The sequence below is a fragment of the Saimiri boliviensis genome, chromosome 3, assembly GCF_048565385.1.
Source record: "Saimiri boliviensis isolate mSaiBol1 chromosome 3, mSaiBol1.pri, whole genome shotgun sequence".
Taxonomy (NCBI): domain Eukaryota; kingdom Metazoa; phylum Chordata; class Mammalia; order Primates; family Cebidae; genus Saimiri; species Saimiri boliviensis.
This window is the reverse complement of record NC_133451.1, coordinates 169,497,278-169,522,027: the sequence shown is the minus strand read 5'-3', so window position 1 is coordinate 169,522,027 and position 24,750 is coordinate 169,497,278. Positions and strand designations below refer to the sequence as shown.

The 24,750-nt window shown below is 35.2% G+C and overlaps 1 protein-coding gene across 8 annotated transcripts in view; it reads left to right on the top strand.

The window, feature by feature from the left end:
- The window catches only part of LOC101039804 (N-deacetylase and N-sulfotransferase 3), a 204,171-nt gene that overhangs the window by 47,264 nt on the left and 132,157 nt on the right, over positions 1-24,750 (top strand). For all 8 annotated transcript variants that reach the window (XM_010340358.3, XM_074396969.1, XM_074396964.1 and 5 more), the window contains one exon: positions 20,163-20,250. In XM_010340358.3, the coding sequence (XP_010338660.3) occupies positions 20,163-20,250 (88 nt within the window). The remainder of the gene's footprint in view (positions 1-20,162; positions 20,251-24,750) is intronic.

Below are 24,750 nucleotides of genomic sequence, written 5' to 3'. Positions count from 1 at the left end.
GACAAGACAGCTTAGACCATATGGAAATATGGGCTTAAACCTCCCATTTAACCTTTTATTTATTGTGTGTATTTAAGCAAATCTTTAAACATACTTGAGCTTCCGTTTCCTTAAATGTAAAGTGGTGAAATCATGCATGTCCTCTCTCTCGAGTTGTTTTAAAGATCAAAAGCAATGGTATGTAAAAGCACAATGTTTTATGTTTGTCTAATTGCTTATAATTCTAAAAAAGCTTTTACATATCATCTCATTTGGGTTGGCTACTGTTTTTGCAAGATCCCTAGGAAGGCAGAGAAAGTCTTAACTCTTTCTAGCTGATAAAGAGAATCCTGGAAGATCCCCTGTATTCTGTATCCCTTCCCTTCCCCACAGCCTTTCCACCTACACATACACAGATTCATGGAAGCTCAAAGAAAATCCCATTGTGTTTCTCAGACTCACATTTCTCTCAGCTGTGAATATCTCTAATCAGTTATAGACTATCCTAGGAATTTGGGCCTGGCACAAATCATCACTATTAGAACTGGAATTTTGGCTGCCAACCTAGAGCATCTCCAGTGTCCATACTTGACATGTATGATTGGGCAGGGGGAGGGAAGAAGAGAATGTGTGTCTCCAAAATGCATAGGTCATTGTCCTTCTGAAAAGGATAGCTTTTTAAAGAACTTCTCATTTGCATACAAGGTTTTCTCTCTGTTACAAAGGACAGCACGTAAAAGAGAAAGTGCACACTTAAGGCCAGTACAGACTAATGACACTTCTCCTGAGGAGAGACACTTTGAAGCCCAAAGTCTAGAGTTTAATGCATGGAATTTGACCTTACCAATCCTTGACTGGGATAGGTTTCTCCATGTTGAAGCTGTAGCATGTCATCAGATTCAATTGGAGACTATCTCTCATAACAAGGAAACTCACTGTATGAGAGATGTTAGACGAGAATTTTAAGGTTGTATCATTTTTTCTTTCTTTGGTTTCAGTTTCCACCTTTATTCAGATGAAGTTTAAAATAAGTGAAACAGTTGGCAATACAACCTTAACCACTAACTTGAGTTTTCTGTGAAATGCCAGTCAAGTAAAAGGAATGAAAGACATCTACATAAGCCCCAGTAGTATTCATGTATTGTGAATTAAAATAATAGCCATGAGAGAATTTTAAATCATATTTCAAAAGATACCTTCTTAAAATAATCACTATTCAGAATTTGATGAAAGTAAAATTTTAGGGTTATCTTCAGTCATTCATGTTAAAATAATTTTCTGTGACTAAACTTTGGTCAAAATAGAAAATGCATTATTTCCTAGGCTGATAAAGGTATTTAATGTGGATCGAAAGAGTTACAGAATACAAATAATATGAAACTCAAAATTATATAAACCAAATGCACTCTGTTTTCTCAGTTGACTCAAAATAGTGCATAGCTAAGGTAAGATCAGCTGCACATCATATCTTCTCACAGTCCCAGGCATCCGGAAGAAGCAACACCTCACTCCCAGTCTAGTCAGTGCCTTTATAATTTTTCTTGGAATGACATTAGCTTTTACACAACTTATAGTAGCGAGCTTGTAAAACAAAGAAATCTCAATTTAGTTTTTGTCGATTTCAGGTGACTCCAAAATGTGTGTGTTCAAATTGCCAGTAAGACTCGTTTCCATGAAGGGCCTTTCTAAAATACACTTTCTAAGCCATTTGCATATTTTCAAACAGAAAAATTAAGAACAAAGTGGATAGTAACTTTCTTGACACTCAGTTGTGCCTTGGTTGAGAAGTTTGGCTATTAACTCACAGCTTTCAGGTCTAGACTGTTGCTGGCTCTCTGATAGTTAGTTTTCTCTATTATGATATTATCATTAGATTCCCCTTCAGACAAACAAAAGAAAGCTATAGATTTCTAGGTCTATTCAATTAAAGCAATTGATTTTCATAGTTTCAAGGAATGACCAATTTAACTCCTATTTAGAATTTGTGATACTGGAAACATTTGTGAAAAAGGAGCATGTTCTAAAGTCTTTGAAAGTTTCTTAACCAGGTTTTCTCTAAGTCATTGTTCTATAGTAAACAAAGAAATGGACAAAATGAACTCCTAAAGATATAATTTTGGAATTTCAAGTTAAGATATAATTTATTTGGAAAAAAATATGTTGATTTTTAAATCCTCTCTTCCTTAGTAACAGAACATCTATTATGTTCTTCAGTGGTATGCAGATAGTAATGTAGAACTTAAAGGGTCCACATAAATTACCTAGACAATTTTCTATGTACTACATTTTTTTGAAGTTACCTTTGTAAAGAAAAAATACTTTTCCCATTAAAGAATACATGTTATCCTGGACTTCTTCTGGTGTCACTAAAAGGTCAATGATTTACATCTGAACTGGGTCACTGAAAGCCAGTGACTATCTGGTGGCCTAAATAGAGTAAAATAATGTCATCTTTCCCAGTTTAAGAGTCATCTGACCAATTATAACCCCAAATTTAAATCAAACCTACAACTTATTATTAGAAGAAATATTGAGATTGGCCTGAGGTTACAACATAAACAAATGTGATCTCAGATATTCTGTTTAATTATTTCGAAGACTAAAACATTGAAGTTTATGTTTTATGCTTCACCTGTGTATATATGAATGTCCCGCACCAATTATACATAAGATCTGGAGTGTATTCCCAATGTCTTCCCAAATGAAAGACCTATGAAAAACTATTTTATAAAAGGTGATATATTTAGAATGAGAAGGGCTTTATGTAAGGAGGATCACATTATTCATCCTGAGAAGATGAAAAGTAAGACATAAACTTTGAGTACAAGGTGAAAGCAGAGGTGATAACTATAAAAGAATATCTCGTCAAAGAAGAAGCCCAAGTCAAGCTTACTCCATCATGGAGATAAATGTCAGGCCTGTTTTTGCACAAAGGGCACACCTAAGAGGAAAAGGCACAAAGGGTTAGAGTGCCAATAGAAAAAGACCACCTGCCACTTACCACAAATGAATAAAACAAATCTACATCCCTAGCCCACAGGGCAACCATGGCAAAGGACCCTCTGATCCTCGTGACATTGTCTTAAAGCATTCCTTATATCCCCATTAGGAATAAGAAACCATTAAAACCAGCTGTATCTACACCAATGTAACTAGCACAATCCTGCTGACAGGGCTTGGAGGGCATCGAGCAGTTCTACATTTGATCCTTCTTTTTTCACAAAGAGGTGAATATCAAATAATTTAAACAGCAAGTTAAAGTATGAGAGCAAATATAATGTAAAATTTGGTTCTGCTTTGGGAAATCCATTTTTGAGGCATTTATAAATGGTTGAAAGGTTCATTCTAAACTGGAAAGGATTGCCCCATCCTATCAATGCCCTGGAATGAATATAAGGACAGCAGTGGTGGGTTTTAATTCTATGTTAATTGGCTTGGGGTTCTTTGACCTTTAATTAAACAAAATATGAATAAGTTAACCTTCTTCCTATGCACAACAGAGGCTTGAAATGGTACAAGTTGGGATAACAGTCTCAATAAGATACTATTTTTTTCACAAACAAACAAATATAAAACATGATATTGAAATCTGCATACACTATTTTTGACTGATATTGATATCATTACTTATTTGGAACCTGTAATATTTCATCTGTCTTCACTCAAAAGGAAGAAAAAACATCAGGAAAAAGGAGCTATTTCTCACTGGGTAACAGGTCAGACATAAGCAATTTACAAATGTCTTGTGAGCTGGTCTCAGTATTAAAAGAGGCTTCTTTAGCTGAATCTCAGACAAAAATTCTAGAACCTTTACAACATAGATGAGTTTTATGAAAAGGTCTGATTGGATCAGATATAAAGAGAAAAATGTATTTAGATACTTAAAATTATATTTTACAAATTAAACAAATTCAATTTTTTATTTTGCTTTTTTGGTTTTACGACTTAACTACATTTAAAAATATGCTGTTAGACGAGATTGCGCCACTGCACTCCAACCTGGGTGACAGAGAGTCCATCTCAAAAAAAAAAAAAAACGCTGTTAGAACATGTACACAAAGAAGGGCACAGTAGATATAGATACCAGGGCTTACTTGAGGGCAAAGAGTGGGAGTAGAGTGTGGACTGAAAAACTACCTATTGGATACCATGCTCATTCCCTGGGTGATGAAGTAATTTGTACACCATACCCCCATAACACACAGTTTACCCATGTAACAAACCTATGCCCTGGCCCTAAAATAAAAGTTGGAAAAGAAAAAAATTTAGGGGTCATTAGCGGACCATTGCAAAATCTTCTAGGATTTTGCAGATAAGGAATAAGATCCCTCAAAAATCTTTTTCTTTGTAGGAACCATGTCAGTCTATACAGCACAGTCCCAGAAGTTTGAGGGATGGGCAGAAATATGTTCATCCTCCTATTTAGTGAGAGAAGCTTCCCTGCAACAGTTGGAGAAATTTAGCATGGCAGCCTCGAAGGTATATTCCAGCTCCAAATCCTTCTTTATGATAATCATGATTAATGCAATGCATCCTCAATCTGACCCCAAGCAGAGGATTCTCTACTAAGGTTCTGGATGCCAAACCTCTCCTGCTTTCATTTACTGAGGAAATCAAAGACCATTTCTATGAAGGGACTCCTGGGATCTCTACCCTTTCCTGTTACAGTAGTAATATGTTTGTGCCTTACTATCGCCACCATCACCATCACCACGTTTGCTGAAGTAGAGCCTATACAGACCTAATGTTAGTGCCCAAAGTATTGTTGCATACTTTTTATATTTGTATTATAATTGACTTCATTTTATATCTCTATTTTTCTTTTTCTTAATCACTTATATGCAATGTCTATCATATTTCATGTTATACATACTTAGGATTACTTTAAATCCTTTCATCGAATTGGGATATAGCATTAAAATTTTATTGTAATGATTATGTTTCAGCTATGAGGCTTTAAACAGATTATGCAGTCCAAAACTTATAACTCTATGAGGTAGGTACTTTCATTTTTTTTATTTTTTTTTATTTTTATTTTTTTTTTTTTTTTTTTTTTTTAGAACAAGGAAACTAAGACTCAGGAAAGGCACTTGCCAAGAGGAAAAGTTACTCAGCATCCTTGGAGCTGAGATTCAAGCCCAGGAAACCTCCCTCTAAAAACCACACTACTAATTATCTTTCTGAAGAAACTTCCATTAGAATATTGTCAGAAAATCACAATAAGTTATTTTGGTAGCTCAAATGGGATTTCTATTTTTAGGTCCTTGAGGAATCGCCACACTGTCTTCCACAATGGTTGAATTAATTTACATTCCCACCAACAGTGTAAAAGTGTTCCTATTTCTCCACATCCTCTCCTCAGCAAACTGACACAAGAGCAGAAAATCAAACACCACATATTCTCACTCATAGGCGGGTGTTGAACAATGAGAACACATGGACACAGGGAGGGGAGCACTACACACTGGGGTCCGTTGAGGGGAAATGGGGGAGGTACGGTGGGGGTGGGGAGGTGGGAAGAGATAGCATGGGGAGAAATGCCAGATACAGGTGAGGGGACGGAAGGCAGCAAACCACACTGCCATGTGTGTACCTATGCAACAATCTTGCATGTTCTTCACATGTACCCCAAAACCTAAAATGCAATAAAAAAAAAAGTTATTTTGGTAGCTTGATTAGACATGACATCTTTGTCAGATAGCAGGCCATTTCTCCTTCTGATTCCTCAAGTCAGCTGGCCTTTTCTCTCTTTCCTTCTTTAGAGTCATTATCTTTTTGCTTTTTCTCCTGTCCCCTCATTGAACCTCCAAACTTCCAATCCATCGTCTCTGGAAATATCTTGCCCACAATTTTAGTTTCTTTTTTGGCCCCAGAAATGCACCTCAGCTTCAAGCCTAAACTACTCTAAATTTCAGGTCAAAAACATTAATTAATTTATTTATTCGTTCAATAAATATTTATGAACGCCTACTACATAGCACTGGGCAATCTGTAGTGAATGGAACAGACATGCACCCTGCTCTCATGTTTCTTATGTTCAATGGGAATAGATAACAATAAACAAGTAAGCATATAGTGTAACATATCAGATACTGGCAGGTGTTGTGGAGAAAATAATGTGAGGCAAAGGAAATAGAGAAGTCTGAGCCTCAGAAAATAGAGGAGTGCTGTTAAGCTTACAAGTATGTCCAGAAAAAGCCTCTCTGATAAGGTAAAATTTGAGCAGAGTCATAAAAGAAATGTGAGTTTAAAAGTGATGCTCTGAAGAAGAGACATTGGGGCAGAGAAAAAGAACAGCGTGAGCAAAGGCCCAGAAACAGGAATAATCTTGTTTCCCTAACAACGAGAAGGCCTGTGTGCTGGAACTGAGTGAGAATGAATTGAGTCCTAAAATTGCTTGACTCATCTATAATTCATTCAAGAATGGCATTTGACTTTTAAAATATGAACCATTTTCCAGAAATTTTATTTTAGATTCTATTAATTTTTTTATACATGTGTTTAGTACTTCACAGAGTAAAAAGCCTTTTCCCAGATATTATCTCATTTTCTCCTCAAAACATGCTGTCACTGAGTGATGGGTGTAATTTGATTTGATTATCCCAGTAAGTAACACAAGACATGATGCATAGTAAGCACTCAGTAAATGCATATGGGATTAATTAGTTGATTTATTAGTTCTAGGGCAGAACTTTTAATTTTGCAGCTTTACCATGTTCATTATTATTGAACATCAGTGATGGGATCATAATTCAGTGAAGCTTCAGAGGCTATAAAAATTTATTTAGCCATTTGCCTGCACCCTAATTTATATATGTATCTAATTTTTGTACTAATTTACACTTTTTCTGCCTAACTCTTCCAATAAGTTCTTTAACATCTTTCTTTGCAATCAGTTTCTGCACATCCCTAATTTATCATATCTAATCTGCTATATTCCTGGAAACCAGATCACAGGCCTGTTAGACTTATGTGTAAAATAAAGTGACTTTAAGTGAAAGCATGAAACCCTTTCTTAAAGAATAAATTTGCATTAGTTCATTTGTACTGCTACAATAAAACGCCACAGACTAGGTAATTTATACATAACAGAAGTTTAGTTCTAGGGGCTGGAAAGTCTAAGATCAAGGCACCAGCAGTTTCAGTGTCTGGTAAGGGTTAAGTCTCTCTGCTTCCAAGATGGTACTTTGTTGCTGTATTATCCAGAGGGAACAACACTGTGTTTTCACATGGCACAAGGGATAGAAAGAAGCAACCCCACTTCCTCAAGCTCTTTTATACAGTCATTAATCCCAATCATGAGAGTTCCACCCTCATGATTGAATCACCTCCTGAAGGCCTTACTACTTAATTCTACCACGCTGACAATTAAGTTTCAACATATGAATTGTGGGGAACACATTCAGACCATAGCAAAATTCAATAGCTTTACTACTTACTTCCTATTAGCTGTCTGATCTCATAGACATTTTTCTTATTTCTGCACCTGTAATTTAATTCTAGTGGATTAAAGTTGTTAGGCACAGTATACAATTGTGCCTTTCCCCTAAATTGCATCCAAAAAATATGTAAAGCAGTTCATCCCATCAAACACAGAATCGATGATATGATCTAAAGCCACATTAAGAGGTTATCCATCACACCAAAGCTGATCTCATTTATCTGAAGCATCCACAGCTTACAGGTTTATCGGAGCCCTTCTTTATCCTCACTGAAGCAAAGGTTCCCATCCAATATTGATGATCTACCCACTTGGTGCAACATGACTGTAAATGTGCCTCTTGTAATGGGGTACCCTTAATATGTCCTTTCCATAGAAGTCATTATCTCTATTTAACCTTTAGTTAAACTATAAAAATTTTCAGTCAAATATTATTCTTCCCTCTTCTGACTAAGAATTTTTTGGCATTACCAGTAACTCATTTATTCTTTCATTCTTTCAGCAAGACTCTATTGGGAGTCTACTACAAGCCAAGCACTGCTCTGGTCACTGTGGATTTAGTATTATAGAGACAGGTTATATTTATTCTGTTAGAAAGCTAAATGAATAGCTCTAAGGGTAAGAGATAAATAGATGGCTATAAATACATACATACCAATAGTAATAGTAATAAGTTCTATTTAAAAAATATAAAGGAGATAATCCAGGTACATAGTAAGAGGCTGAGCATGTATTTAAAAGAGGATAGTCACAAACAATATACAAGCACATGAGGTGATGGACACATTAATTAGCTTAATTGCACCATCCCACAAGTACATTTATTAAAACATCCCCTGTACACTATGAATATAGGCAATTTTTGTTTGTCAATTATACCTTAACAGATCTGGGTAAAAATTTTTTTAATAAAAAAAGAAGAGTAGTCAAGGAAAGCCTCACCAAAGTGGTTATAAGTAAGTGGAGACCTGAAAGACTAAGGAAGTAAACCACATGAGTATTTGGGGAAAGCATATCCTTAGGAGGAAGCAGCAAGACTAAAACCTTGAGGTGTGAACAAACTTGGTATGTTCTAGGAGTAGCATAAAGGCAAGTATGTCTAGAGCATAGTGAGTAGGAGAGGAAATGATAAAACTTAAGGCCTAAGATAAGGGCCATGTAGGGATTTTTGAACATCAGTTGTCACTACTTCCCAATAATTCATTATGTGTTTGACTTGTTGCTACTTCTGGATAGTTTTCTTAAAGTCAGTGTAAAGAGCATAGGATATCTATTGCAAATAATTTTGGTAGGGTAACTTGCATAATACCATTTTAATAAAATTCAGGCAAAAACATGGAGACAACAGTATTCACAGTTGCACATTCTGGTTTTTTTTTGTGGTGGTTGATGCAGGTAAAATTCACTTATATGAAATTAACTATTTTAAAGTAAACAATTCAGTAGCTTTTAGTGCATTCATAGTATTGTACAACTACAACCTCTGTCTAGCTCATAACATTTTTTTCCACTCCAAAAGGAACCCATACTTATTAAGCAGCTGAACCCAATTTTTCCCTACACTGGTAACTAGCAGTCTATCTATGGCTGTACGTATTCTAGATATTTCTTGTAAATAGAAGCATACCATATGTGGCCATCTATGTCTGGCTTCTTTCACTTAGCATAATGTTTTTGAAGTTCATTAACATGTATCAGTACATCATTTCTTTTTATAGTCGAATAATATTTCATTGTATGTACATTTCCCAATTTGTTTCTCCATTCATCCATAGACACTTGGATTGTTTCTACCTTTTAGCTGTCGTGAATAGTACAACTATGAACATGTATGTAGAAGTATTTGTCTGAACACTGTTTTTTATTCTCGTAGTATATACCTAGAAGTAGAATTGCTAGGTCATATGGTAATTGTATGTTTAACTTTTTGAGTACTCACCAAAATGTTTTCCAAAGAAATTGAACTGCACTGCAGTCCCACCGCACTGATTCCTAAAGCCCCTCTACATGCAGATGCTCCTTGACATACAATAGGATTATGTTCTCATGTATTGAATGCATATCACTTTTACAACATAATAAAGCTGGAAAATCCTTACTTAAACCATCATAAGCCAGGGCTTGTCTGTTCTCTGCAACCACTTGCTTCCTCATACCTTATCTTCCCTAGATTGGAGCTGTTCATACTGAGTTATCACACTTTACCAAAACTGACAACCTGATTAGCTGGTCCTCCCAACCCAGTTGAAATGGACTTTAATTAGAAAAACGAAGAAAAGTTAATGAAAATATAAAGCTAAACTTTAGAAGCTAAAATTCTGTTGTATAATTTCTAACCCCAACTACTCTGGTCATGATATATATAAAGGATAGACGGATAATCTTCTATTGATTCTGTTTCACTGGAGAACCCCAATACATACTCCATTATGGCTAGAGTAGGTAGGTAGGTAGATAGATAGATAGATAGATAGATAGATAGGCAGGCAGGCAGGCAGGCAGGCAGGCAGGCAGGCAGGCAGGCAGGCAGGCATATTTACTATCAGGAATTGGCTTATGCAGTTATGGAGGCTGAGAAGTCTCAAGATATGCAGGCAGCAAGCTGGAGATCCAGCAGAGCCAAATGTGTAGTTCCTGTCTAGGTTTGAGAATCTGAGAACCAGGAGAACTGATAGTATGTGTTCCAGTCTAAAAGCTGACAGGTTTAATACTCAGTAGTCAATGTTTCTGTTTAAGTCTAAAGATAGGAAAAGGTTCCAGCTCAAGGCAGTCAGGCAGAAGGAGTTCCCTCCTACTTGAAAAATAATCAGTCTTTTTGTTCCACTTAGGACTTCATGCGATTGCATGAGGGCCACCCTCTTTAGAGAAGGCAATTTGCTTTAGTCAGTCTACTAATTGAATGTTAGTCTCATCCAAAACATCCACACACCCACACCCATAATAACGTTTGACCAATTATCTGGGCACTCCATAACTCATTCAAGTTAACTCAAGAGTACTTTTAAGTTAACCCTTACAGAGTATTTTTGAGCCAGCACGATTTTTAGGACCTCAACTGTATTCAGATGGCTCTTATATATCCCATGTTGTCTAGAATATGTCTTATTGGAGAATCCACAGTATCTATTATGAGGCTTATGAAATCATTGATTAGCTGAATTATATTTTTTTTTTTTTTTTTTTTTGATACGGAGTTTCGCTCTTGTTACCCAGGCTGGAGTGCAATGGAGCGATCTCGGCTCACCGCAACCTCCGCCTCCTGGGTTCAGGCAATTCTCCTGCCTCAGCCTCCTGAGTAGCTGGGATTACAGGCACGCACCACAATGCCCAGCTAATTTTTTGTATTTTTAGTAGAGACGGGGTTTCACCATGCTGACCAGGATGGTCTCGATCTCTTGACCTTATGATCCACCCGCCTCGGCCTCCCAAAGTGCTGGGATTACAGGCTTGAGCCACCGCGCCTGGCCCTTGTTTCCTTAATATGTACCAGTAACTGTACTAAGAGGTGAGCATCAAAATTTTATACTCAAAAGGAAAAATAAGTCATGAATAAATTAGAAACTAACTTGAAATATTTAAAATCAAAGAATAGAACAGTGATTCTTAAGAGGGTGGTATGATGTCCCCTATATCAAAATCACCCAGGGTATGATCCCGTGTTCAGGATGATTGTTTAGAATCTCTGGGTTAGGATCTGGAGGTCTACATTTCATTAAGTTTCCCAGATAATCTTTATGTACATAGAAGTTTGAGAACCACTGAATTAGGAAATGCTTTTAACAATTTTTAAAATAAATAGAAATAAAATGTTTTCTGGATATCAGCCCTTTGTCAGATGGGTAGACTGCAAAAATTTTTTTCCTATTCTGTTGGTTGCCGATTCACTCTAATGACTGTTTCTTTTGCTGTGCAGAAGCTGTGGAGTTTGATTAGGTCCCATTTGTCTATTTTGGCTTTTGTTGCCAATGCTTTTGGTGTTTTGGTCATGAAGTTTTGCCTATGCCTATGTCCTGAATGGTTTTGCCTAGATTTTCTTCTAGGGTTTTTATGGCATTAGGTCTTATGTTTAAGTCTTCAATCCAGAATTTACAAAGAACTAAAACAGATTTACAAGAAAAAAACAAGCCCATTCAAAAGTGGGCAAAGGATATGAACACTTTACAAAAGAAGACATACATGAAGCCAACAAACATATGAAAAAATGCTCATCATCACTGGTCATTAGAGAAATGCAAATCAAAACTGCATTGAGATGCCATCTCACACCAGTTAGAATGGTGATCATTAAAAAATCTAGAGACAACAGATGCTGGAGAGGGTGTGGAGAAATAGAACACTTTTACACTGTTGGTGGGAAATGTAAATTAGTTCAACCATTGTAGAAGATAGTGTGGTGATTCCTTTAGGACCTAGAAATGGAAATCCCATTTGACCCAGCAATCCCATTACTGGGTATATATCCAAAGGATTATAAATCATTCTACTATAAGGACACATGCACACGAATGTTCATTGCAGCACTGTTCACAATAGCAAAGACCTGGAACCAACCCAAATGCCCATCGATGATAGACTGGACAGGGAAAATGTGGCACATATACACCATGGAATATTACGCAGCCATCAAAAACGATGAGTTCATGTCCTTTGTAGGGACATGGATGAACCTGGAAACCATCATTCTCAGCAAACTGACACAAGAGCAGAAAATCAAACACCGCATGTTCTCACTCATAGGCGGGTGTTGAACAATGAGAACACATGGACACAGGGAGGGGAGCACTATACACTGGGGTCTGTTGGGGGAAAATGGGGGAGGGACAGTGGGGGATGGGGATTTGGGGAGACATAGCATGGGGAGAAATGCCAGATATAGGTGATGGGGAGGAAGGCAGCAAATCATACTGCCACGTGTTTACCTATGTGACAATCTTGCATGTTCTTCACATGTACCCCAAAACCTAAAATGCAGTAAAAAAAAAAAAATGTTTTCTAATTACTTTTTCAATTAGAATTATGTTGAAATTCTTCACCAAGATTCAAAACAGTTTATGAAAATAAAATAGTAAATGAATGTTCTATGTGGCCATTTTCAAATCTTTATGAGTTTATTGCCTTCTTAGATCAATTGAAATTCATTCATGTTCTCATTCAATAAATACTTTCCCTTCTGTTCTTGACACCATGCCGGGTTTTGGGAATGCAGCAGTGAATAGGATGGGCATTGTTCACAAAGTTTATAATCCAGCTTTAATCTCACATTTTGTTTTTAACACCTAATGCAAACCTTTCTTTGGAGGGGGTGGGTTGCTGAACATTTAATCATTATGGCGTTTTATAAGTATTTAGCATTTTCACATCTTAAGCAGAACAGATTCGCTACTTAAGGAGTTTCATACCTCTGCAACTAAAAGGAAATCTAATTTGTTTTACAACAAATTAAGTGGGTTGAGACACCTCGATCTCCTCATGTGAAATCCTACAGGTCTGCTTCCTTTTCTGCTTTGCTGCTGAAAGCAAGTATTTCAAATTAAGGTATTAAAATTATGTTTATAGTAATATATAAACATCCCTTTTCTGCACAATTGAATCAGTGGGATTTAACTAATAGTTTCCTAAGGATACTATATAGCAAAAAATAGTGAACTATTTTAAATACTTATTTTCTTTTAAAAAGTACATTAGTGTTTTGACTAAGTATGTCAACCAGAAGCCAAATAGACTATACATAACAATTCAAGTGAATACGTAGTGATGGTAACACTTACTTAATACTTTTCTATTTTCCCTGCTCACCTATCTTTATTTGCCAAATTCAGCTCAAGAAATCTTCTTGGAAAATCATCCTTCACCCCTATAAGTTAGAGGTTATATATAAAATATGCTCAAGACCATTTAAATTATGTAACAGAACTCAAGATTGCTATATAACTCTTCTCTGCTTGCACACAAACCTTTGTCCTTACTCTGTTAGTTACAATAGAAACAATAAAATACATAAGCATTCAGGTGAAGAATGAAAATTCACTAATGTCATTTAGAAAGAAATACTAAGCAATATAAAGCCCTGTGAAGTTACTATAATACAGCTGCTTGCATTATCTTCTCCTTTAGTGCAGATTGGACAACCCCAAAAGTGTTAAGGCTCAACTTAAAAATATACTTTAAAATTTTAGGCATCTGCCTGATGTTTTCATGTGAGTAACAGAAAGTAATAAAACATGGAATTTTGGGACAGGACAATAAGAACCTTTTAAGGTTGGCAGAAGAACAAAGGATTTCATTCACAAAGCCAAACTCAACTCTGTGTATTAGAAAAGGATTTGGGGCCATAGTCCATTTTCTCATTTGATCTTCATATAAAACCTGTGAGCTATATATTGCTATTCTTGTTTCCCAAAGGAAAAACTGTGATTTGGAAAGGTTCAGTCACTTGTCCAAGCTTAATATTACCACGTAGTAATCAAGTAGCAGAGTCAGAGTCCTAAGTCATTCTCATTTCAATCTTCTGCTCTTTTGTCATGGTCACGTTGGTGAGGCCACACTCAAGAACTGGGCATTCAGCAGATGGTGGCCTTGGCCTAAGACAATTTAACAAGAGCAAAGATAATCTCTAAAAGTCCTCATAGTGCTTATCAAATTCCTAAGTGAAAGCTCATAGGAAACACATTCCAGCCTTTGGTCTTTAAGACTGTTTTATACACACTGGGGTCCGTTGGGGGGAAATGGGGGAGGGGCGGGGAGGTGGGGAGGTGGGAAGAGATAGCATGGGGAGAAATGACAGATACAGGTGAGGGGACGGAAGGCAGCAAACCACACTGCCAAGTGTGTACCTATGCAACAATCTTGCATGTTCATCACATGTACCCCAAAACCTAAAATGCAATAAAAAAAATAAATTAAAAAAAAAAAGACTGTTTTAATCTGGCAGGATAAATACAGTTTCTACCTTTTTATACATAGACTTCACATTTAGAATATGGGCAGCTGAGAGCTGAGTGATTGTTTTGCAATTAGGAGTGTTATTAAGATAATGCAGTGCTGTCTATAGATTTCTTGTCAAGGGAGTTTAAATACTGTTGCAAAGACTGACCAGGTATTATACTTCCCACTAGTTTACCCATCTTTCCTGTATTCTTTCCTATTTCCCTGCTGAATGTCAATTGTGTAGTTAGGTCAAATAGTAAAGTTGATCCTGGCCTTATTATTGTCCTCTAAGAGTATCTTTCCTCTAATTGTGCATGAAGTTCTGCTCTAATATTAACCTAATTAACTGTTTCCAGCATATTTCAATGTTTTTCTTGTCTAAGAACAAGTCTTGTACAGTCTTTCCAGTTCTACACCTGGTCAGAGAGAGACTAAGGTGATCATTAGAGCACTTCATAGTAGTCCAGTGTCCTGCAGTCCAATTCTGCAGATGGTACCATGAGTAAGTGTTCTTTAATCTTGATGCCAGTGGGTATACATTACGAGTTTGGCTGGTGTAGTGGCTAATCTTATATGTAAATGTAACTAAGCTAAGGGATGCCCATGTAGCTGCTACAACATGATTTGGGGTGTGTCTGTGAGAGTGTTTCTGGAAGAAGTAAGCTTTTGTATTGCTGAGCTGAGTAAAGCAGATGGCCCTCCCCAATGTAGTGAGCATCATCCAGTTTGCTGAGGGCCTGAATAGAACAAAGAGGTGGTGGAAGGGCAAATTCACTATCTCAGCTTGATCTGAGGTGTCCATCTTTATCTGCCTCAGACATAAGTACCCCTGGCTTCAGGCTTTCTAACTGGCACTTATACCATCACTCACCACCACCACCAATTTTTCAGGCCTTCAGATACAAATTGAATTATATCACCAGCTTTCTTAGTTCTCCAGCTTGCCTCCAAAACCACATGAGCCAAATCCTATAATAAATGTCCTCCTATATCTATATCTGTATCTATTTCCAGTCGGTTTTATCTCTGGAAAATCCTAAATAATATAGCTGACTATTTACTGACCAACCTAGCCTCCCATTCCCCTCATACCTTTAGGCTTTGAAAACACAAAGTGACAGTTACATAGTGAAAGTGGAAAAGAAGAGCATCCTTTTGTTCCTTTCTGGAAGATTATGTCACCACAGTTCTGTATATAAGTGATAATAAGTTCATGTTGGTATTTTGCTGTTTCCGTGGACAACAGAAGAAGTTTAAAATCCTCGTTTAAATCAATTCTTTAGCTTTTAAATAGCTTCATGACCAAGGGAAAGTCACTTAAACTATGTAAATGATGTCTACCACTTCTGAAATGGGAAGATTAATCTCTAGTACACTAAGTATATCTGATGCCTCGAGGAGGTATATGTGCATGTACGTGTGTGTGTGTGTGTGTGTGTGTGTGTGTGTGTGTGTGTAGACAGACACGTAGGCATAGGAGCTTATCATTAGCTGCCCAGTTGATTTCATTTACTCTAGCAAATATAGACATTTATGTATCTAAATAGTATATGATTGATTATAAAATATTAACTCAAAGTACTGTGCTTAAAAATATTTTTGTCAGTTAACATAGGTCAAAATATAATCTGAGAAGTGCAAATAAGAAACAAAAAACTATCAAGACATTCCACCAAGAATGCCACATGTCATGAACACTAACATAAATCTTCATGTAAAACTTCTTTGCAATTACTTTTAATTATATTTTCTGCCTCTTCATCTATTTGATGATTTCTTCTGCTAACAAAGGTTACAGAAAAGGCAAAGTCTATCATTTTGCTCAGTTCTTAGAACTCAGTTTCTTTAAATTAGATCTTTTTTTGTCTTCGACTAGATATTTTAATGCCTGCAAACTTTCTTATCTTTGCAGAATGAAGACTTGAAAAAGAAACAAAGTTAATAGGGTAGCACACATATTAAAATTTGAAAGATAATTTTGAAATTTTTGTATTAAATTATATTTGACATGCAATTATATAATTAAATTGCATATTTTATTCTCTTGTAACACTCTGATAAGCATTTTCAAATGTTTTGTTTGCTAAAGGATCCATATAATTATTTTCTACTGTAGAAATGATTGCTTCATTGCTATAGTCATGAGTGGCTTAATGATGTAGATGTGCTCTAAAAAATGTGTTGTTAACAAATTTTGCTGTTGTGCAAACATCACAGAGTATATTTACACAAACCTAGATAGTATAGCCTGCTACACACCTAGGACCACCATGATATATGTGCTACACTGTTGACCAAAACATGGTTATAAGGTTTATAACTATATAAATATGTATTGATACACAGAGCAGTATTTATATTAGTCAAAAAAGTAAACAACTTAAGTGTACATTAAGATAAAATGGGTAAATAAATTATAGTATACTCATTTGATACAATATTCTGCATTCTTTAGAACATTTGGTTTTGAAAGATTAATGTGATAGGAGAAAGATCATGATATACTGTTAAATGAAAAATTCAAAACTCTTTATTTTTAAATCCTGATTGGTATAGCTCCAATTTTTATTTTATGATACCAATTTACCTATATATCTATATATCTGTAAATATAGATATATCAATTTATTTAATTATTGAGAAAAATGGAAAGAAAACACATTGCAATACTTTTTTAGTGATTTTGTTTTTAATTAGAAAAAATACATTATTTAAAAAATAACCATTGATACATGGAATTGTAAATTACCTTCCTATATATAATACAGTACTTTGGAATAATTAAAAACGAAAGTCCCATTTTTTTCAATAATCAAACCACTTTTGAAGATAGAAATCTATGTTCTTAGGGTTCCTGGATTGGTATTTGAGGTGATCACTAAATTGTACCTCTTCAGACAGTCATGATTCTTTACCTCCTCCATGGCCACAGTACTCTATCAGACAGGTTGTGCTTGCCCAGAATACATGTGGTTTTCTGACTGTGGTGGTGGAGCATTGACTTAACTTATTATAATTAGATTTTTAGAAATGATCACCCCATGTTGCACATACATAATAATGTATAATTTTATATCATTTTTATATTTTGTTCATGGTAATGAGTAGACTACGTCAGTTTAAAATAGAATAATGCTGAATCAAATCATTCTAGTAATGAAGGGTTTAGTGCAAGCGTCCCCAAACTATGGCACACTGGCCACATGCGGTCCCCTGAGGCCATTTATCCAGCCCCCACGCCACACTTCAGGAAGGGGCACTTCTTTCATTGGTGGTCAGTGAGAGGAGCACAGTATGTGGTGGTCCTCCAACGGTCTGAGGGACAGTGAACTGGCCCCTGTGTAAAAAGTTTGGGGACACCTGGTTTAGTGAAATGGATATGATCTAAGAATATTGCTGGGTGCTTAAGCTTTTTGCAAGGGCTAGGCCAGTAATAAATATATTTTGAAAAGGTGGGAATAATAGATGAATATATAATATTGTTCTTATAAATGCCCACAAAATCTGGTTTATAAAAACAACATAAAAGATGACGAATAGCACTGCTTAAGCATATAAAATATCACCTAGAAATAAATTTCCCCTCTTTACCATATATAGGCATAATTAGTATCTGCCATCTGTTTCAGTCTATCTTTTATGTGTTTTACTGTTTGTTTCTAGAATATCAAGTAAATACATAAAATGGCAACTCAATTCTGCAAATTCTGGGCTAATTTCGTAATTTAAATCATTGTATTCTAGTTGACTGAGAGGTGAGCTCACAGGAACTTTATTTAGCTTCTAAGGCCTAAGAACAGGATAGGTTTCTTATATATAGTTTTTCTTATCAAGTTTTGCAAATGCACATTATAAATACGATCAAAGATCATAAAGCAAAGTTCAAATTCAAATTTAGTTTGACCAAAAACAAAGGCAAAAAGAATATTCATCTCGCCAATTGTAAGACTTAAAACGTTGAACACACACAAAAATAATCTTCAAATAGATTTGGAATCTATATTTTAACCACTGAAAGAAGAAAAATAAGAGACTGAAATGAAGTGAGTTAAAATGGAAAAAGAACAAAGATACAATCTAAGGGGAAGGGAAGATAGGAAGAGCAGGCTAGAACGTTCAACTGGCGAACAAAAGAATTGAGAAAGAGGAAGAAGAGGAGAAGAAAGAAAGGGGAGATACAATTGTCAGCAGGATACATATACATATACAAAATGTGTGTGTATTATAATTGTCAATGGTATACACATACACACACTTATATATGTATACTAACTACTTTACACCTAGGCACATCCTTCCCTGCACCAGGGTCCAGCATCTGACCTAGAAGTCTCATTTGTAACTTCATCATGCCCAGCTGGCTGGATCCCCCCTCTCCCACCTTTTAAGGACCTAATCTGTCCCTGAGGACATTGATGTCAGTTAATTCTTTTGCTCTCATAGTTAGGTGTAGAGATCCACCAACAGGCCTGTCTTCTATTTTTGAGTGTCATTAGAATGCACATATTACATGGTTCAGTTGTGCACACCAAAAAGTTTGGTCATGTTAAGAGAGTAGTGATACCATGTACCCCAAAACCTAAAATGCAATAAAAAAAAGAAAAAAAAAAGAGAGTAGTGATACAAAAAGAATTAGATAGCTAAATTTCAAAACTTCACATTGGCTAGATAAGTTTAAATTTGAATCCAGAAATTATCTTCCTCTGCTTTTCCAATCAGGAAGAATATCTTGCATTCAGATAAAGCATACAATCATGCAGTAGTCAATGGATAAAAAAACTGTATATCTGCTTATACTCCAAAAAAGTTGGGACCATGAACATGATGAGGCAGACTTTCCAGATGTCAGAATCATGATTAAGAAAATAAGATTTAGTTGTGGGCCCAACTGTACTAAGGAAAGGCAGAAGATAAGGTGTGGTAGCATAAAAGGAGCACCTAATTTGGATCTATATCCTTAAGCTAGGATCTACCACTAACTTTATCCATGAAAGATCATTTATAAATCTAACAGCACTACTTTCTGCCTAGTTGAAGTGAGCACTCACTAAGTGAGTGTGTATGTGTGTATAATGTATGTGTGTGTGAGTGAGATGGAGAGAGAGAGGGAGACAGAGGAGGAATATAAGAATCAGAATTTAAGTAAGACTGAGAAAGAAAAAAGAAGAAAGAAAAGTACATTAAATGCTCAGCATGGTAAATATTTTATAAGATATAACAATTAAAACTCTAATTCAAAATAGCTTCACTTATTAGAAGTAGGATATTTTGTCTGTTTTTTAATGAAAGGGCAAATTAGGGATCCACTTTATCATGATATCTCCTTTCGAATAACAATCATTATCTTTTGGGAATCTCAGATTTAGCTTTTGAATAACAAAGGTTTGCTGACAAATAATCTGTTTCTTTCAACATATGTTATTGCATAGCTTCACTTAAAACGAGTGCCCTTCTTTTGACAATTGGTGATCCATGTGCCTGAAGGGTAAACTGGATATATTTTATATATTTAGCTATTTAGATACTAGTTCCTTTGATACATGCAGAATAAACTTAACTTTTCATTTAACTTCCTTTTTCCAACCGACACTTTTTACTGATTTATTGCAAGCTAAAGGATAAAAAATGTATGTGTTTCATGTAATCTTGAAAGTATCTCTCTACTTTTAAAGTGATAATGAAATTGTTTTCCCTCATTTAATTCTCACATGTATAATGAACTGGTTTTATCCTCTGAATGCAAAAAGGAGATATCTTTTGAAAACTTTTTAATGCTCTTCTTTACCTGATATATTTTTTAAATTATGTGTTTCAGGCCCTGCTTGATACTCAGAATCTTCTGCGTGCACAAATCACAAATTTTACATTCAACCTGGGATTTTCAGGGAAATTTTACCATACAGGTAAGAAAAAAGGATCAACTGTTCTCATTAAGATCTCTCTGACACTCTACTTAAAATTGCACACTCTGCTCACACCTTCCTACATTCCCTATGTCCCTCCCCAACTTCTTATAATTCAATTCCATTTAACATGGTATTTTTAAATTTTTGTAAAATGTTAACGGTTTAAAAGCTTATGGAACTATCTAATGGCTTTTCATTTTTATTGAATTATAATTTACATATATAAAAGTACATAAATAGTAATTGCGATGTTCAGTGAATTTTCAAAGTATACACAGCTGTGTAAACAGCAGGCAGATCAAGCAAGAGAACACTTCCAAAATCTCCACTTCTTGAGCCCCTCACAGTAACTAGCTTCTCTCAAAGAACAGTTGTATCCTGACTTCTAATATCATGAATTAATCTTACTTGACTTTGAGAGATATGTAAAAGGAATCATAAAGATTCATCTGTATCCAGCTCATTTTGTACATGATTTTTGTTTCACAGATGTTATTGTCTATAGGTTACAATTCTTTCCTTTTCCTTGCTGTACAGTATTCCATTGTTTGAACATATGAAATTTACTTATCTAGTCCATTCAACTGTAGATGGTTGGGTGTTTCCAGACTTTGGGTTTTTCTCAATAGTCCTGTTATGAACATTTTTATACCTGTCATTCAGATGACTTGAGTATTCTTTTCTGTTAATCATCGACTAGGAATGGAATTGCTAGTTATGTGGTACACTTATAATTAGCTTCAGTATTTTTCAAAATGGTTGTACCCATTTATGTTCTCGATAGTATGAGTGTTCCTGTTGCTCTTTATGCTTGCTAATGTTCTATATTGTTTGTCTCTTTAATTTTAGCTTTTCTGGTGAACGTGTAGAGACATCATATTAGGGTTTTAATGTACATTTCTCTGAGGAGCAGTAAATGATCATTGTTCATATGTTGACTGGCTATTTGGATATCCTCTCTTGAGAAGTATCTGGATTTTCTGCCTTTACTTAATCATTTGTAGAAATTCTTTCCTTGAACTTCTTTTACAGTTCCACGTGCTGCAAGTACTTTCTCCTGCTGTCTGGCTGTCTTTTCATTTTCCTTACCGTGTTTTTAATGAAGAAAAATACTTAGTGTTGTTCAATTTATCATTTTTTAAATGATCAGCCTTTTCTATCTTATTTAAGAAATCTTTGCATACCACAAGATCATGACATTTTTTCTTTTTGAGACAGGGTCTTGCTCTGTTGCCCAGGGTAGAGTGCAGTGGTGCAAACACAACTCACTGCAGCCTCAACCTCTTGGGCTCAAACAATCCTCCCACCTCAGCGTCTGTGTAGCTGGAACTACAGGCCCATGCCACCATGCCTGGACAATGTTTTCATAGAGAAGGGGTTTCACTATGTTGCCCAGGCTGCTCAATTTATAAATCTGTGATACATCTGGAATTGATTTGGGTATATATATATATATATATATATATATATATATATATATATATATATCAGATAGGGGTCAGTATAGTTTTTTTTTTTTCATAAAAATATCTAATTGGTTAGCCAGACATGGTGACATGTGCCTGGTAGTCCCAGCTACTTGGGAGACTGAGATGAGAGGATCACTTGAGCTCAGGAGGTCTAGGCTGCAATTAACTATGATCATGCCACTGCACTTCAGTCTGAGCAACAGAGCAAGAATCTGTCTCTTTAAAAAAATCTAATTAGCACCCTGTATTAAAAAGACCATCCTTCCCAGCTGCTTCATAGTGTCTTATTATCATAAATTATATGGCCATATAACTGTGGGGTCTGATTCCGGATTCCTCTATGAAATGTGAAAAGAGATCACTCTAAATATTGAGAATAATTAAAAAGTTTTTTCACGAACATAATTAAAATGAGTAAAAATATTTTCACTTACCTCAGGATAGCCAAACACAATTTCATGATTGAAAGAATTAATGGGTATTTTTAGAAGTTAAAAAAAAAATTACATTTATTGGTATACTCATAAAATGGAATACTCTGCAGTCATTAAAAAGAGATAATTTTAAAAGTAAACCATACAGAAAGAGCTTTCAAGAAACTGAAAAATCAGTGTACAGTACAGTGATTAGAACTTTTATATAAAAATAAAAGAGAAGGTAAAAGCTATGCAAAATCAAGATATAGTACAATGATTAGAATATATTCTCATTTGTATAAAAATAAAGGAGGAGGTGAAAGCTATACAACTCCATGTATAGAACTCTTAATTTATAGCTTAGGAAACTCAGTTACTGAGTAGTTAAGTAACTTGCCCACAGTCACAGAGCTATTCATACAGGTATAAGATATCTATGAAAGAATTCATAATAAACTGATAGGAATGAATATCCGTGAATGTATTAGTCAGTTCTCATGCTGCTATTAAACACATATCTGAGACTGGGTAATTTATAAAGAAAAGAGATTTAAAGAACTCACAGTTCTACATGGCTGGGAAGGCCTCACAATCATGGTAGAAGATGAAGGAAGAGCAAAGGGGTGTCTTACATGGTGGCAGGCAAGAGGGTTTGTGCTAACTCCCATTTATAAAATCATTAAATCTCGTGAGACTTCTTATTCACTATCATGAGAACAGTATGGGGGAAATTGCCCCCATGATTCAGTTATCTCCACATGACCCACTCTTGACACATGGGGATTATTACAATTCAAGGTGAGATTTGAGTGGGGACACAGAGCCAAACCATATCAGTGAAGAAGAGAATTTGAGAATCAAACAAGAGAGATGAAAAGAAAAGTTACTTTTTACTAAATTTTTTCTGGGCCTTTGCATTTTGTGTCAGATCTAAATAAATAAACATGTAAGTAATTTTTTAAAGTGACATGATATTTAAGCAAGTTTATCAATTTTCTACAATTGCAAATGCTTTTCAAAATTTAAATTTGATAATATGAGCAAGAGTTATTTTGTATGTATTTGATGAGTACCCTTAAGGGTTTAATAAACATATCATGCTGAGAATTTTATCTATATACTACTATCAACATAATTTCCATGTGTACATAAACAACATAAGTAGTAATTCCATTTTTAGATAGAAGTAATATTGTATTTCTAGAGTAAGTGAATTTCCATTTGTTTCCATGGAAGTTACAGAGCCATGAGACTTGACTACAGTGTTTTTCTATTGTACAACTGTGTAATGAATACAATATGTATAATCATACAACTGCATGTAACTTTCACCTATCAATTTGAAAATTCTGTGGGTTTTAAGAATACCTTTAACATAAGAAGCTCTGAAGATTTTATTCCCCTGAATTTCTTAGATCAATATGAAAAATATACTTTTTCTGTGATTGTTTTAATTATTAACACCTGGGAACCTCATGATCATGTTTGACTTTGTTTTATGATTCAGTGAGTTGGTTCTTAATGAAACCTCAAAGATGAAAACATAATTAGTGATCTATTTTAAATCTTTTGCTTATAGGAAACTTCTGCTATCTTGGCAATAGATATATCAAGTGAGAACTTTACGTGCAGAAGTTCAGTTCATCTTTCTAGCGAAGTTAGACTCATAACTTTCACAATGGAGAGCCTCAAGAGCTTAAGGAAACAGAATGCTGCCCATAACCTCTTCCTAAATTTTTGGGTTATGATATCCTAACTTCAGGATGATTATCTTAGATTCTTTGACATCCATTGAATAAAATAAAATTAACATAGGGATACAAAAATCACTAAGGCAAAATTAAAGTGAAATATGTGATGTGTTTAGCGAGAAAGGGAGATAATAGGAAGAGACATCATAGCAAAATCAGGACAGTCCAGATTTGCTTAATAAATAAACAAATATAAGAAAATGTTCCTGGCAACTCCATTATTTTTTTATCTATTACTGAATACTGGGGAATGATTCTAGCCAATTCATGTCATTCCTTCTCATCTCTGCGAGGCTTGTCCTCTTTCTTTACTTGGGCATTTCCAATAGCTCATAATAAGAGTATCCTCTCCCTAAGGCAGAGAAAGTACAACACAGGTGGAAACGGAGGCCAAGGTTTGAAGAGGTCTTGTTATCTGTGTATAATATGAGAGTTTCCACAAAACTGTAGCCAGGTCTAAGACCAATTAAATCATTTTTTAGAGGGAATAGATACAAAATTTAATACTTGATCTTTCAAAAATTAGAAGGGATAAAATATAATTGAATTACATTTTCTTCCGTTATAAATGAAGAAATTACTATTCCTTTTTCTATAAAAAAATTCTATCCATTTTACTCAGTCTTGAAGGGAAAAAGAAAAGTGGCATTGTCATAATTGTAATACTTTATGTCAGAGAGAGCTTTATCTTGTTTGATTTATTTTAATTTTTGAAGGGTATGTGCATTTATGTGAGAAATAAAGGGATGAAAAAAATAAAAACCATAGTTCTCTTTTGGTGCTTTGTTAAGCATTTTTCATGTTCCTTTTTACTGAATTCTAGAAGTTAAAGAATATGTTAACTTATTTTCTAGGTAAGAA